Source organism: Salvia splendens, chromosome 9 (genome assembly GCF_004379255.2).
Source record: "Salvia splendens isolate huo1 chromosome 9, SspV2, whole genome shotgun sequence".
NCBI lineage: Eukaryota > Viridiplantae > Streptophyta > Magnoliopsida > Lamiales > Lamiaceae > Salvia > Salvia splendens.
This window is the reverse complement of record NC_056040.1, coordinates 148,100-165,354: the sequence shown is the minus strand read 5'-3', so window position 1 is coordinate 165,354 and position 17,255 is coordinate 148,100. Positions and strand designations below refer to the sequence as shown.

General features: G+C 36.8%; 3 protein-coding genes across 3 annotated transcripts; 2 read left to right on the top strand and 1 right to left on the bottom strand.

Moving 5' to 3' along the window:
• Window positions 1-566: 566 nt before the first annotated feature.
• Window positions 567-4,092, top strand: LOC121748258 (cytochrome b561 and DOMON domain-containing protein At3g07570-like). Its single transcript, XM_042142499.1, has 4 exons — window positions 567-884; window positions 1,044-1,468; window positions 2,946-3,219; window positions 3,646-4,092. Exons 1-4 carry the CDS (start codon window positions 705-707, stop codon window positions 3,874-3,876), a joined length of 1,110 nt encoding a protein of 369 aa, XP_041998433.1. The 5' UTR covers window positions 567-704; the 3' UTR covers window positions 3,877-4,092.
• Window positions 4,093-4,582: 490 nt separating this feature from the next.
• On the top strand, window positions 4,583-6,916 carry LOC121748837 (60S ribosomal protein L5-like). The gene is made up of 9 exons (XM_042143372.1): window positions 4,583-4,672; window positions 5,071-5,140; window positions 5,215-5,306; window positions 5,419-5,545; window positions 5,611-5,690; window positions 5,894-6,010; window positions 6,147-6,281; window positions 6,361-6,530; window positions 6,611-6,916. Exons 1-9 carry the CDS (start codon window positions 4,670-4,672, stop codon window positions 6,729-6,731), a joined length of 915 nt encoding a protein of 304 aa, XP_041999306.1. The 5' UTR covers window positions 4,583-4,669; the 3' UTR covers window positions 6,732-6,916.
• Window positions 6,917-8,077: 1,161 nt separating this feature from the next.
• LOC121746679 (protein ASPARTIC PROTEASE IN GUARD CELL 2-like) lies at window positions 8,078-12,274 on the bottom strand. The gene is made up of 2 exons (XM_042140592.1): window positions 10,726-12,274; window positions 8,078-8,282 (listed from the first exon to the last, which is right to left on the bottom strand). Exon 1 carries the CDS (start codon window positions 12,205-12,207, stop codon window positions 10,816-10,818), a length of 1,392 nt encoding a protein of 463 aa, XP_041996526.1. The 5' UTR covers window positions 12,208-12,274; the 3' UTR covers window positions 8,078-8,282; window positions 10,726-10,815.
• Window positions 12,275-17,255: the final 4,981 nt, after the last annotated feature.

Genomic DNA, 17,255 nt, shown 5'->3' with positions numbered 1-17,255 from the left:
TTTCTATCTAGTTGGTGGTAGTGGTGGCTGATCCTGATTGGATCATCGTCTGGAATCTGTTCGAGCTCAGCAAAATTCCAAAAATTCGAATGAAACACATTTCGGTTGAAATGGCTTGGTTGGTTAAAATTTAACCAAACTTCTGAAATTTGAGTTTCAGTCTGTTTTGCTTTTCTTTAACCGGTCTTCTGTTTTTGACTTGCTAGCTCCCTGTCGCCTCTTGAGAAAAGTTGGTGCCATGTCCTATTTTGCATCTCATCATGTCATCATTATATAGTTGATTAACACTAAGAGAACATATTTCTTTAATAATTTGATACACCTACCCTCATATAGTTTTCAGTTCTCGTGGTATTTATTATGTTTTTATTTTACTGTATTTTAACGAATTATAGCATAAAATTGTGAAAATAAAGTTTGTTTTTTGCTGTGATGATCGTTTCTTTGAACTTTGCCATGTCATACTAAGAAGTATTATTTATGAAAGATGATATGGGTAGTCGAAAGTAATTATATCTCAGTTGAAGTTGTCAATTCTTTATTCCCACCTTCAATTAACATAAAGCAAAATCAAGAGGAGCTTAGTCAAAATGCTATCATTTTTTGTCCATTTTGCAATTTACCCCTAATATACATAAATATACACACAATATAGCTAGAGAGAGTTACAGAGAGAGAAGTAAAGAGAGTGGAGAGAGATAGAGATGAAGAAGGCACCTCCAAGCTACACTCAATTCTTCATTCTTAGCTTCTTATTTTCATATGTTTGTTCACAATCACAAGATTCTTGCAATTTTCCTCTCACTTTGCAAAACCCACTCTCGTTTGACACAACTTCTATGCAATGTGTCACAGTCTGGAGCTCTCAAGGCTTCATCCTCAGAGTAAGTCTCTCTCTCTCAAACACACACACAAAGTGGTGACCCAATCTTATCTACTTATCATGTTTGCGAACCTAGACAACAAACCTGATATGTTTCATCAGGTATAGCACCAATACGACATCCCCCTTGGGTGAAACATGATTCTTTGTTGGGGTGCAGTTTGTGCAGGCTGCACCAAATGTATGGAATTTCGTGCTCTCAGCACCAAGCACAAATGCATATGTTGCCATAGGCTTCTCACCCAATGGTAACATGGTAGGCTCAACTGCCGTGGTTGGTTGGGTGGAATCTGGTGGCACTTCTAACATGAAGCAATACTTCTTGGGAGGCCAACAACCTAGCCTCGTTACGTTGATTCAGTCACCCACTCAAGGGTTGCCATTTGGCAACGTCTCCACCATGCTTGTCCAGTCAGGCCGAATCTACATCGCCTTCCAGCTCCTCACCGCGCAGCCTGGCTCGCGCCTCATCTACGCAGTGGGGCCGGTTGGGCGCCTACCCCAGGCCCCTGATTTCCGATTGACTGAACATCAAGATAAAATCGCCACCTCCTTGAATTACGCTTCAGGTCAGTTAAAAACAACATTCTAGCGAAAAAAGGGGAATGGAATCCAAAAATGAATTCCTCACTCACATTTAATACCACACAAACATAAAAATAAAAATAAAGAATGGTTTGATATTATTATATTGAATAAATTAAAGAAGAATCAAGCGTATGACGTTGTTCGGACCATAACATTAGAAAAACAGATGGTCACATTGTCTAAATCATACTGAAATAAACAGTAGTAATAGTATATTTGAAGTTACGCGTTTAATTACATAAAATAAATTTGAATAGTTCAAACGTAGGGCCTACAATAGCTAAGGCCAAAAATATGGAATGAGATCCCCTGCTATGCAAAATGCCACAGCAGGGGATGCTGTGGAGATCTACACCACAAATTAATTTTCCCTACTTGCATTATTATTTTTCATTTAAAAAACGAATGGTTTGATATGCCACAACATCCCCTGCTGTGGCATTTTGCACAGAAGGGGATCCCATTCCCAAAAATATTTGGTGGGTTAAGTTAGTATATTGTCGTCGGCTAACCCACCCACCAAGAGTAAAAAATGACACAAGAATTGACTAACTAACATAACCTCCTAGTTTTAGTATTATTATTATAGTTAATTGATTTTAATTTTTTTTAAGCATCGTAATTGTGCGTTACATAATTTGACCGATTTGCATGTTACTGACATCCCTCCATCCCAAGGAAGAAGACCTCTTTCTTGGGCGGGCGATTATATGCAGTTTTATTTTGTTTGTTAAGTGGAGAGAATAAAATAAGAGAGATAATAAAATAGAGATAAATGTATTTCTATTTTTTAATAATGAGTATAGTAGTAGTAGAATTTTAAATGGCACTCTCATAGTCATATTATTATTTGGACTGCAAGTTGGGAGATGGCCCTCACGTTTGAAGAAACGAATGTCTCCAAATTTATTTCACTTTATTTATGTGGATAACAATATTTATTATTTTTTGTACATGATGTAAGTATTCTAACCGCTTAACCAGATTACATACTTCCGAAGATGACCCATTTTCTTTTTTTGTTTGTCCCAATTAAGATGACTCATTACTAAAAATGGAAACACATTTTTCTCTACTTTATTCGCTCTCGCTTACTTTACCCTCTCCACTTCACACACAAAATAATGTTGCATAAATTCCCGTGTTGCCTAAGAAAGTGGTCATCTTTCTTGAGACGAGGGGAGTATATCTTAGGGACTCTCTACTTTATTCCTCATCTCTTACTTTTTATGACTATGTTTGGAATATATTAACTTATCTTTTTGGTGAGAAATGCTAATTATGAATTAGTATATGAAAAATTCTCAAGCCTGAAATTGTTTCTAAGGCCTATTAATTAACTTGCAAATTAAACACATGTAAAATTCATTTAAAACTTATTTTCTTGGCATAACTAGCAAAGTATATAAGCCCAATCTCAATCCTTATGCATGCACATTTCTGTATGATCGCACATAACATGTCAGTTTCAAACTGAGAAACAGCCAGAGTCGAATCTCCGGAGGATCCATGGGCTCTTGAACATGTTGGGCTGGGCCATCTTGATACCGATTGGAGTGATGGTAGCTCGGTACATGAGGAAGTGGGACCTACTTTGGTTCTATATGCATGCCGTTACTCAATCAATATGCTTTATATTGGGTGTTATTGGTGTAATATGTGGCTTTGTTTTGGACGGCCGTCTCAGCGCCAACGTTCCCATACACAAAGCTCTTGGAATTGTTATTATCACTTTTGGCTGCCTTCAGGTTACCTTCCTTTTTTTCTTAATAATACTTATATTTATTATTATTATTATTATTATTATTATTAGTGTATATTAGTTTGAGCCTGTTTATATGCCAATGCTATATTCTCTCCCCATTCCATCATATTGAGTTGTTCCATTTTGGGATGTTTCAACTTAGGTCAATCATTTACATGTATGGTAGTAGTTAACACAATTTCTTTTTCCTATTTTATTTTCTCTTCTGGTTTATTCTTTCTCTTACTTTATTATTTCTCCACTTAAAACAGTAATTATTTTTTAAAAAAAATTCCGTGACTAAAACAAACGCCTTAACTATAGGGGAACAAATGGAATAGTAAAAGCAGTTTTGGTCCACAATGGTCTAAATATAGTATCCATTCTATATTTCAGATCTTATCTTACTAGTGTAAGTTATGTTTCGCAGGTTTTGGCTCTCCTAATCCGACCGGATAAGACATCAAAAGTTCGAAAATATTGGAATTGGTATCATTTTGGGGTGGGAAGGGCTTTGGTGTTTTTGGCTGTGATAAATGTGTTTTACGGCATCCACTTGGGGAAGGCCGATTCGTCGTGGAATGTTGGATTTGCAGCGTTTCTCATCGTTTTATTCGTCATAACTCTGATTATGGAGATTAGAATATGGTGTAGAGAATGATACTATGTTCCTTAATAAATGTATTACCACTAGTAAGTTATTAGTTTATGATTTCATTTTTTTCTTAATTACTTTGATTTAGGGATAGAGGCATGTGTTTAACTTATTTGCAACTTAGAAAACCTTCTCTTTTAAGCTTGTTGAGATAATTTTGTATATTATAGAAAGGATGGAAAATAGGAATCTGAGAAATGTTTAATCCGATGGTTTATTTTATCTCCTTGCAATTTTTAGCTTTGTAAATATATATTACTCGGTGATGAGTTATAACAGATTACTGTACATAAACAATTTTTTTACGATGATTAAGTTTTATAATAACATATATTGAAAATGTTAATGAACTATAAATTAATAATTGCAAAATTTGTGATATTATAAACTAATTTTAAAGTTTGTGAAAAATACTAAACTTTGATCAAAGTTTATGGTTTCAGGGGCTTATATCATTTTAATTTATTTATAGACCCATGCTTGTGATAAATAAAAGGAAAATTAGCCTATAAAATTATGAATTTTTAAAATAGTTTGCATTTTTTGTGAACTTTATTGCTTAAAAAGTTAATGAACTTTATCGGGACTGTGTAATCCTTAAATAAACTGACTATATTAGTGAAGGCCCAAAAATTATAAGCCCATTATTCTGATCAATAAATAAAGCCTAGCCCATTAAGGCAATCAATCATAGCCGTCAGATATATCCCGCTACTGAGCTAGGGTTTAAGCTTGTTTAAGTGTCACTCCGCAGCATTTCTGCAACTCTCTTTTCCCTCTCTCTCTCTCAAGCGCCGAAATGGTGAGATTTCATATCTTGTCTCAATTCTTCAGTTATAGTTGTTCGTTTCTGCTGATTGTTGTAGACGTAAACCATCTTGAACCACCATGTTTTCGATCATTTGTTTCCTTTTTGTTTCTCATATTTCGATATTGTTTTGAAAATAGTGTGTTCTGTTGATTTGAGCGGCTATAGTTCTGGTGTAGTACTGATGATGCCTGATATCGTTCTTATATATTTCAAATTTTATATCTATGTCTGCTGACTTGAATCACTAATTGCAGTGATATTTATATACTGGAATTTTTTTGTGCATTTATTTATTGTAACATTACATTTTAGTAATGATTGGTTTGTGGATTAGGCAGTTGTGGTTAATTTCCGGTCTATTAGCTTATGAAAATTGGTTCTATGTACAGGTGTTTGTCAAGGCCCAAAAGTCTAAGGCTTATTTCAAGCGGTTTCAGGTTAAATTCAAGAGAAGAAGACGTGAGTTGTTGAAGACTGTTTTTGTTGATGTTTTAGTTGTAACATTCTATGATTTGGTTTAATTTTTAATGCAGAGGGGAAAACTGACTATCGTGCAAGGATTCGCATGATAAATCAGGACAAAAACAAGTACAATACTCCCAAGTTCCGCTTTGTTGTGCGATTCGTATCCTTCAGTACTCATCTGTGTTTTTGAGTTGATTTCAATTGTTAGTTACCGTTGCAGGCTAATTGACTAATTTAGATACAGTATGTTCTTACCTTAACCTGTATTTTAGACCAACAAAGATATTATTGCCCAAATCTGTTCGGCTAGCATTGCTGGTGATCACATTCTTGTTTCTGCTTATGCACATGAGCTGCCTTGTTATGGACTGGAAGTTGGCCTAACCAATTATGCTGCTGGTACTACTTCTAACTTATATGCTTTTGTATTTTGTCTTTACTAATGTCTGGTTGTTGTTATCTAGCTTACTGCACTGGTCTTCTATTGGGCCGCCGTGTTCTGAAGAAGCTTGAATTGGACGAGGAGTATGAAGGAAATGTTGAAGTAATTTATCATTTAAGCTTTGTATAATTTGTTTGTCTGCATCCTTTCTCTAAGCCCACTTGTGTAATCTGTATATATTGTTGATACTCACTCCATAACTCAATAACACTGCTTTTGGCCACTAGTAAGCAATGCAGTTGTTTTTATACACTGGTTATTAGATGCTGTGGTGTCCTATTGCGACTGATTAGAAATTTTTGTAGGCAACTGGAGAGGATTACTCTGTCGAACCAGCTGACAGCAGGAGGCCATTCCGTGCTCTCCTTGATGTTGGTCTGTTGAAGACCACAACTGGCAACCGTGTTTTTGGTGCACTCAAGGTAGTTTCTGGTTTAAATTATGATTTGTTGGCCTAGATCATTGCTAGGTGTATTGCATTTTATTATACTCTTAACCATAAATTGTTGACTGTGCATTACATGTTGGTATACTTAACTAAACCCACTTACGATGCAGGGTGCTCTTGATGCTGGTGTTGATATTCCCCACAGTGAGAAGAGGTTTGCTGGATTCAGCAAGGACAACAAACAACTTGATGCGGAGGTGCATCGGAAGTACATCTATGGTGGCCATGTTGCTGCATACATGAATGTAAAGTCTTGATTTGCCACCCTTTCATCGTTTATATGCTTCTGTGTTGACCCACAATAATACAAAATTAATTTTGCAGACTTTGATGGAAGATGAGCCTGAGAAGTATCAGACTCACTTTAGTGAATACATCAAGAGGGGGATCGAGGCTGATAACATCGAGGATATGTACAAGAAGGTCCATGCAGCCATTCGAGCCAATCCTATTCAAACTAAGACTGGGAAGCCTGCTCCCAAAGAGCACAAGAGGTAAGCCATAATTGTTTAATCTTTATAAATTATGCCTCGAGAATTTAGATATCTAATATAATGTTTAATTACCCTTTCAGATACAATCTTAAGAAGCTTACTTACGAGGAGAGGAAGGCCAAGTTGATTGAGAGGTTGAATGCTCTGAATGCTGCTGCTGGAAATGACGACGATGATGAAGACGAAGAGGATGACGAGTGAAGAACTTGAACTGAAGCACCTCGTTTTTGTCAATTATGGTTGTGTTTTTGGTTTTAATGGACTTGTTGACATTTTAGGTTGTCGGCATCATCTATTTACAATATTAACTTTTTTTGGAAATGATGGTCGTCTGTGGTAATGAAACTAACATTGAGGTGATTAGTCTTGAAATTGTTTTAAACTTATTACTAGTATTTTTTTTAATGTTTATTTTGTTGCAATGTCAATATTTTTAGAAGTGTTTTTTACTTGGTTTATTTTCCATTTTAGTTGTGTATCTAAATAAATGATAATTTCAGCCTAATGTATGAAAATGAATGCAATAACTGATTGTAAGAATTAAATTAAATCAACCCAATTCTGAAGATGTAAAGATAGGTTAAAAGGCATACAATAACTCCTTGTGATTGCTGAACATGCCCACCAAAGTTGGTGGCTCCCTCCTTTCATGATTTGAATGCTGCTCTTTTATTCTTTAGAGAGAGAGAGAGAGGAGAGAATCTTGCAGGGTGACAAATTGTAGGCCAACAAAAGTCAAAAAGTGACTATCCAGGTTAGGGTCATCAAATCATGTTCACTTATTGGTACAAATGCACTGTGGTTGAATTTCTTTTTTACCCATTTTTGGAGGCTTCATTAATTCATATTACTATTTTATATACATAGATCTCACTATAGCTCATGGAGTGAATACATAAAGATAGAGCTACAAATATTCCACCGAAATGTGAAGTAGTAATATTCAAATCTTAGACTTTTTTCACGGTGAGATAATCTCACACATGACTCTTTATTTTTTACACCATATTTGAGCCGCAGTCTTACTCTTCTCACAGTCTAGACCGTAACAAAATAAAGTATCAATTACAATTCATACCACAAATGTTATCTCATACTTTGAAGTATGAATTAGGAGTAGTAATATTTGAGAGATGGTTTGGGACCTCTTGGACCCTCTTTAGGTGTAAAAAGGTTCTCTTATTCCCAAGTAAATGCCTTTTCTGTCCATCAACTTTTTGACTACAATATAGCTATAAATCACAGTGTGTTTTGGTTTTTGACTCTCATTAGCGGTAATACAAGTCCCTCTTTTCACACCATGTTAACCTAGTTCAATTAATTTATAACAGCAGCAAAAAGTGATTAAAGAAAGTTGATCACCAAACATAATGTTTGTTTTTTATAAAATATCTCACTCCTCCACGAGCAGAAAATGAAGCCTTTTCCCAATCTTTTGAAAGTTAAGGAACTACATATAATTAATCACTCTATAGTAGCTAAACAAGAAAATTTAAATACAAGGAAAAGTGTTGAAAAGTAAAATGCGGAAAATAAAAATGAAGAACTCTTGAAAACTACATTTTGATTGATTTGAATTATTTTGTTGATACATAGTACATCCCTATTTATAGGACTAGAGAAGTAATGTACCTAGGAACTAAACAATTGGAACTATAACACTATTAATGTTATATTCCTTGAAACTCTAAAGTGACTCTTTCCAATATTCTTGAGACTCCACACTTTCTTTTCCCAATATACTTGGGACACCTAAAGTGATCTTTCCAACACTCCCCCTCAAGTTAAGTATCGAGTTTTTTCGAAACTTAACTTGCACGATCTTCACTTTGATAAATAGTTTATACTCGTATTCAGGAGTTCTTCAATTTTCATTGACAGTTTATACTCGTATCATAGAGTTTCTTCAATTCATCATTGATAGTTTATGCTCGTATCATAGAGCTTCTTCAATTCTTCATTGATAGTTTATACTCATATCAAAGAGTTGGTTTTTTTTTCATTGAAAGTTTAGACTCATTTCATGGAGCTTCTTCGTTTTTTTCCATTGAAAGTTTAGGCTCTTATCAAGGAGCTCTTCATCATTGAAAGTTTAGACTCATTTCAAGGAGTTTCTTCAATTTTCTATTGACAGTTTTAACTCGTGTCATAGAGCTCTTCAATTTTTTGATTGGCAGTTTTAACTCATGTCAAGGAGCTAATCTAGACAGTTTTTACTCATGTCCGGGAGCCATCTTAGATAGTTTTAGCTCATATCCAGGAGCCATCTTAGACCTTTTTTTGCTCGTATCCAGGAGCCACTTAGATAGTTTTAGCTCGTATCTAGGAGCCACTTAGATAGTTTTAGCTCGTATCTAGGAGCCAGTTTAAACAGTTTTTTACTCATGTCCGGGAGCCATCTTAGACAGTTTTAGCTCGTATCCAGGAGCCAAATCATTTTTTTTCTGACTGACAGTTTTTACTCGTGTCGAGGAGCTTTCTTTTCTGACTGACAGTTTTTACTCTTGTCGAGGAGCTTTCTTTCTGACTGACAGTTTTTACTCGTGCCGAGGAGCTTTTTTTTCTGACTGACAGTTTTTGCTCATACCGAGGAACTTACTCATCTTTGGACTGAATTTAATGAAGCCCAAAATTTCATTTTGGAATGGCATTCTCGGCCCATTCCGCTCAAACTATGAGCCCATATTCTCTCTTTTCAATTTTTAACTTTCTTGAGCCCAACACTAGCCCATTTGCCCATGTTTCTTCTTTATGTGAAAACCCTATATTGAGGGACAATCAAACGATGCCTCCTTTTCTCTTCTGTTCCTCTTCTCGCCGACAACTTGTCCAGCGGCGCCAACTCCGACGAGTAATCGCCATATACTTCTGGTTGGATCCACCCTTTGCACGGAGAGACATCTCGACGAGCTTTTGCTCTCGCCCTCTCAACGTTTCTTCTTCTCATTCCTCCGATGTCGGCTTCTTGTGCCGAACAACTCTTCTCCAGCCTTGCCGGTTGCGGTCTTTCTGCTGCCTTTACCGTCAGCAGCTCTTCTCGGTCGCTCAATCTTCTCCAGACATGCCGGTTCCACCACCTGCTCTCTTTCCTACTTCCGACGAGGCCGCCTCCTTCTGGTTTCTCCGGCTGTGGTAGTCCTCTCCCCCTCGGCCGGACAAACCGAGGACTCCTTCTTATCTTGACATCAGCCTTCTTCTCCGGGCGTGGTTTCTCGAGGTTTGCCACTGGCCTTTCATCTTCTCACCATAACGGTGGATCTTCTTTCTTGGTTGGAATCATCCGGCTGTGGCAGTTCTCTCCCCCTCGGCTGGATGATTCCTTACTAAATTTGCTTCTGATTTCTTCAAACTCTTCCTCAGTAGGAATCAGCTTCCACTTGAAACGTTCCGTGCATTGCACACTCCATAGGTCAACCAAAGCATTACCACTTATTGATTGCCTTTTCCTTTTAGATTGATGGCTCTTCTTCATGTCAGCATCTGTCACTGTAGTTCTGATATGGCTTACGAGGGGCATGATGCTGCTCCTTCATGTCAGCGTCTTGGCTACCACCGCCGTTCGCTGCTGCTGGCGCCGTGACGCTGTTCCTGTCGGATCTTGCTATGTCATCATTTTGTTGGTGAAGAACTTCCTCTTGTTGCTGTTGATCTGGTGGCAGCAAACTTAGCTGCTCCGGAGTCAGATTTAGCAGTTGATGAAGCACGGAAGGATCCAAGTTGGGGGGAAGTTGCATCTGAGTTTTCCCAGTGTCTGAAATTTCTTCTGTTCTTGGAGGTTGTCGTCCTGGAATTCCTGAAGACTGGAGTGGTGCGGACATAGGTGAGTTTCAGCATCTTGCTAACTGCAGAGCCTTCTCTTCCTTTATGTTTTTCTAATAGACTTCTTTTTCTTTCTTTTTTTTTTTTTGGTAGAGATAGATCGATCCATGTGATCAAACCTGCTCTGATACCATGTTGAAAAGTAAAATGCGGAAAATAAAAATGAAGAACTCTTGAAAACTACATTTTGATTGATTTGAATTATTTTGTTGATACATAGTACATCCCTATTTATAGGACTAGAGAAGTAATGTACCTAGGAACTAAACAATTGGAACTATAACACTATTAATGTTATATTCCTTGAAACTCTAAAGTGACTCTTTCCAATATTCTTGAGACTCCACACTTTCTTTTCCCAATATACTTGGGACACCTAAAGTGATCTTTCCAACAAAAAGAAAGAAACAATAAACTAGTAGGAGTAGTATTATTTTACAGTTTAAACATCCAAAATTAATTCCAGTCAGCAAACGTTGGGGCCAAACCCAACATATCCATTTGCTCCGTTAAAAGAGATTTGGATGCCTTCTTGCTGAATATTTCCTATTATAGAAAGATCCGACGGGGAGGGGGCGAATGCGAAACAGAAGGTGCCCCGTTCATCCACCGGAATCAGAAAGTTTCGGGCGGGCAAAGTGAGGATCGGGCCGCCCGACAAGAAGAAGGAAACGGTGGGGACCCGAACCGTCACAAAGCCGTTTAGGTCATAACACGTGTCGAAAATGGAGACAGCGGCGGCCCGGGGCAGGTTTGCGGTCTCCGCTAAGAAGGCGTCCCGGAAGGAAGCGTAGGCGGCGGAGGGAAGACGGGTGACGGCGGTGCCAGTGTCCATGACCACCCCGCCGTCGCCGGATTCGGAGAGCTTGAAGGCATCCTCGGAGACGGGCACCCTGGTGCCGCCGACCCCAAGGCCGGAGAGACCAATGTAGTAAAAACTGGGGGCACGCAGGTTCTGCAAAAGCGGAACCCAGGCGGCCCCCACGGGCAGGACGGAGCGCCCGAACTCCAGTGAGCCGGAGGAGGCCGTACCCCGGCTCACTAGGCAGTAGCTAAAGGCTTGACCCGTCTGGGCTCCCAGTTGGCCCACCAGCGACATGGATCCCCCGCCCAACCCGAGTAACCCGGCCGCCCCGACAAACATGCCCCGATTCATGTGGCCGCACCCGATTGCCACGTTTTGGACGGTGGTGTGGCCGACGGTCAGAGTCTCTAAGGCTAAAGTGCCCTTGGTGTAGGAGCCGTCTCCGTAGGAGACCTCGTATTTGCAGCGGCCGCCGTGGCAACCCGAATTCTCGACCCGGTCGCAGACGGTGGAGCTGCATGAGACGCCGGAAAAGGAGGCGGACTCGGCCGGGTCGAATACCGGGTCGGATTGGTGGTAACACTGGCTGCATGGCTGGCATTGGACCCACACGATGTCGCTACCGGAGTCAATCACCATGTACTGACTCCTGGCCGGGCTCCCTACACCGATCCGCACGAAGTACTCGCCGCTGCCCTGCTCCATGCCGGAGACCACCTCCGCGCCGATGTCTGCGGCGACCGAGGTGCGGCTGAGGACGGCGGCGACGCGGAGGGAGTCTCGTTGCATGCGGGCGAGGAAGCGGCGGCGGTGGTCCTTGTGGCGGTGGTAGGGGAGCTTGTCGCGGTGGAGGAGGTGGAGTTTGACGGTGGTATTATTGGTTTTGGAGTCGGAGTCGGAGGAAAGGGGGTGGAGGGTGGTGGAGGCGATTGATTGCTTGACGTTGAGGTGTTCGTAGTGGGGAAAGGGGATTGCATGGCCGGAGGAGGTGGCGGAAAGGGCGGATGGAGGCGGGGAGAGGAGGAGGAAGGTTATGAGATGGAGAATGAGCATTGTTAAGGTGAGTGTGAGAAATTAGGTGGAGAGGGAAGGTGAGATTTATGAAGAGAGGGAAAGTAAGTAAGTGGGTATATGGTGGTGGTGGTGGGGGGGGGGGGGGGGGGTTGAAGAAGAAACAGAAATAATTGAGTGATGGGGTTTTCTGACGCCTTTATTTTTTATCTGTCGACTTTTAGTTGAGTAGTACTCCCGGATAATTAGTCTCATTTTGATCGGATACGAATTTTAAGAAATATAATGAAAAATGAGTTGAAAATGTTAGTGGAACGTGAGTCCTACTTTTATATATTAGTTTTATAATAAAATGTGAGTAGAAATGAGTTAGTGGAATATGAGATCCACTACCAAAAATGGTAAAAAGTGAAATGAGACAAATTATGTGGGACATATTGAAATAGAAAAATGAGACAAATTATCCGGGACGGAGGGAGTACTAAATTTAAATTCAATATTTGATTATTGTGCTGCACATTTTTTTCTCTGCTTATAATTAAACAGACTATTTACTTTGAGTGAGAGGGGAGCGTTATTCTCCTTTTCACATCTTAGATCCTTTTTCCTTCTTAATATTACGCGTTAGATCTAAGGCATCAACGGATCAGATTGATTCTATAAAACTGGTTCCGTGTTGCATTATAGAAGGTGGTTGTATGCATTACATGGTTATTATTGACATTTGACGGAAAAGTAACTGCCACATTTTGGTATCTGCGAATAATGCACCACATGGTCACGAGTAATGCATATAATTGACTATATAATGCACAATATGTGAACTGCAATGCATACGAATAAGATGTACCATGTTATGATGTTTGGACACACGTTTCTTGTTTCCCCTAAGGGTTTAATAAGCTTAGGGGCTAGGGTATAGTACGTAGACACGTATGTAATCTTCACATGGTAACGAGTAATGGATATAATTGACTATATAATGCACAATTTATGAACTGCAATGCATACGGACAAGATGTGCTGTGTTATGATGTTTGACACACGTTTCTTGTTTCCCCTAAGGGTTTAATAAGCTTAGGGGCTAGGGTATAGTACGTACGCATTAATAACAAATTATAAAACGATACGAATAATTCACCAAATTGTCACGAGTAATGGATGTTATTAACTATATAATGCACAATATGTGAAATGCAATGCATACGAATAAGATGTACCATGTTATGATGTTTGACACACGTTTCTTGTTTCCCCTAAGGGTTTAATAAGCTTAGGGGCTAGGGTATAGTACGTAGACATTACTAACAAATTGTTGTTATTGGAATATACGTATGTGCATTATTTGGTTTAGGTAGTGCATTATGTAGTTGTTAATTGTCATTATCTCAGTATATTATGCATTATTAGAGGTATTGTGTATATGGGTTAATCAACGGATTGAAGATTACATACGTGCATTTAGTAATGTCTACGTACTATACCCTAGCCCCTAAGCTTATTAAACCCTTAGGGGAAATAAGAAACGTGTGTCAAACATCATAACATGGTACATCTTATTCGTATGCATTGCAGTTCACATATTGTGCATTATATAGTTAATAACATCCATTACTCGTGACAATTTGGTGAATTATTCGTATCGTTTTATAATTTGTTATTAATGCATACGTACTATACCCTAGCCCCTAAGCTTATTAAACCCTTAGGGGAAACAAGAAACGTGTGTCAAACATCATAACACAACACATCTTGTTTGTATGCATTGCAGTTCACAAATTGTGCATTATATAGTCAATTATATCCATTACTCGTTACCATGTGAAGATTACATACGTGTCTACGTACTATACCCTAGCCCCTAAGCTTATTAAACCCTTAGGGGAAACAAGAAACGTGTGTCCAAACATCATAACATGGTACATCTTATTCGTATGCATTGCAGTTAACATATTGTGCATTATATAGTCAATTATAAGCATTACTCGTGACCATGTGGTGCATTATTCGTAGCGGTTTCCAGCCATTATTAGATTACTATTGTACCCTCATAATGCACAAAATAGGACAAATAATGCAACACGAGATTAATTACCCAATGTTGATCTTGACCGTCCATTTCTCTAATCTAATGGCTGATATTAAAAAGGAAAAATGAGAAAATATAGAAAAAGGAAATGAATACATCCCTTGAGTGAGATGCTTAATTAGCTAGTTTTTTTTTAATGGCACGATTAATTTTGAGCTTATTTGCAATAATTTTGTGTTTTATTATCAATTAAAGCATACGTCCTCTAAACGTTTATGGTTGACTACACAAAAAGTATGACTATTAAATAATGAATTCTTATAATATGCAATTAATTTTATAACTTTGAGTGAATTAAGCATCGGGAGGATCAAATATGCAATTTTTAGTTATTAAACTCGATGATAATTTGGTGTCTAAAAAAGTCTTTGATAGTTTGTGATGATGATGATACTTTATGAGGATGACTTTCACATAGGGCGACTCAATTGGTCCTGACCTTTAAAAAAAGAGGGAACATCATTTTAGTTCCACGAACTTCGCCAAAGTATCATTTTAGGTTCGTGAATTTTGAAAATATCATTTTAGGTCCATGAACTTTGAGTTAGTATCATTTGAGGTACTTTTTACTATTTCTAAGTTTTTTTGGACGAAAATACCCTCAATACCTTAAAGTATATATATTTTTAATAAATTTATCATATACTCATATTTTTTTTATAAATATCTTTACAATATATTTTTGACAAATTTTCTAAATATAATTTGACCTTAAATATTATCACTTAATTTTGTGACATGCAAGTAAAATTGCTTATTCAATTTTTTATATTAATTTTTTTTAAAATTGAATAAAAAACTTTCTTTAATAATAAAAAATTGAATAAAGATCTTTTTATAAATATCTTTACAATATATTTTTGACAAATTTTCTAAATATAATTTGACCTTCAATATTATCATTCAATTTTTTATTATTAAAAAAAAGTTCTTTATTCAATTTTAAGTGATAATATTTAAGGTCAAATTATATTTAGAAAATTTGTCAAAAATATATTGTAAAGATATTTATAAAAAATTATGAGTATATGATAAATTTATTAAAAATATATACACCTTAAGGTATTGAGGGTATTTTCGTCTAAAAAAACTTGGAAATAGTAAAAAGTACCTCAAATGATACTAACTCAAAGTTCACGGACCTAAAATGATATTTTCAAAGTTCACGGACCTAAAATGATACTTTGGCAAAGTTCATGGACCAAAAATGATGTTCCCTCTTAAAAAAATATGCAGTACTGTTTTACTTCTAATATAAATATATAAGTGTATCATAATTTGCAATATAATTATGTGATTTTATGGCTATAGATCTGAGGTAAATTAATAGTCTGTCATACATACGTACGTACACTAACCTTTTGATTTTCATTTTCTACCCTAGTATGAATATTTTACGCTCAATAGTTATAGGAGCAGTATAAATTAGATACAAGCATAATCAAATTGGTCCTAACTTTTAAATTAACAGTGAATTGATCTCTCACCAGACCCAGAATTGTATAGTAGTACTACTATCTTTATAGCTGTCTGTGGGCTGATTAAAGCCCTCACTTCATATTTTCTGTTTGTCAATAAATTAGTCACAGATTTTAAAAATTCAAATCCTCCACTTAAAAATGATAAAAAAAATTTCTAGAGTTCAACGGAGATTTGAGAAGTACTATTTGTGAATGAAAAATAACGGATTCCAGCATTACTGCGTGCACATTGTTGTGATCTTTTATTTCATGGAGTACTATAAAACGAATGAATTTAATAAAACTGCCATTGCTTCTTTAAAGGAATAATGAAAAAAAATTACTATATGAAATTGCACATGTGAAAGCATGAATTGCTTAGTAATAGTACTATATAAAAGTATGGTCAAAGCAATCCAACCATTGAAACATATGCTTTCTAGTTTGCATACAAAACGAGTGTTTGTCGCAAGCTGTTGGCAAACATGCATCCATTTAAGCTGCCTTCTTTTTTATTAACCCTTTATTTCATCATTATAACAAATAATTACTCCCTTCTTTTTAAATTACACACAAGTATGTGATGTAGTATATTATTTGTATAAAATAGCTTGATCTATACGTTAACATATTTATTTAAAATAATAGTAGTATCAAAATTTGGGATGCTATTAATACTCCTATAACTTTTTCCAGTGATTAAAAATATAAACTGTGCCTGTTTTTATGAGTACATTAATGTTTCTTTTGTGTTAATTCCTTTATATATATTACTCGTACTACATAATTTATGCTGATGCGTTTTTACATATATATTAATACCATATTATATAGAGTATATACTTACCGCACACAGCACCATTTTTTGGTGCCCACATAGACCACCTGCAGGCAAGCATGAAATATTTTGATTGAAAAGGCATAATTCAGAGGCAGTGGTCACACATATATTTAATCATTTTTGCAACTCATCTCACACGACATAAATTATTATAGTTGTTGAGTGCATAATACCTGAATTTTAGCAATTTCCATTGCTGTATTGCTTATATATGCATGGTAATTAAAGTTGTCATACAATTATATACTTTGATGTTCATACTTATTGTTTTTTTCCATGTATGAACATCTAAGTACATATAAATTTTAAAAAAAAGGAGACAAGTTTAAACTCTAGTTCAAGCACGATCTAAGCGTTTAGATTAATCATTGTTGCAATTATTGATGATTAAATTAATATAATGATGTACATAATAATCAGATAACGTGTGTGTAAATATTATGATCCCTCCGTCTGGCAATAGAAGTCCTATTTGGTTATGACACAGATTTTAAGAAATGTAAAGATAAATAGATTGAATAAATTAGTGAAATATGAGTCCACTTATATATATTAGGTTTTATAATAAAATATGAGTGGAATAAGTTGGTATAATGTGTGGCCTATTTTTATTTATGGTAAAAGTGAAATAAGACTCTTATTATAGGATAGACCGAAATGATAAAACATGACTCTTATTATAGGATATATACGTGTGGAT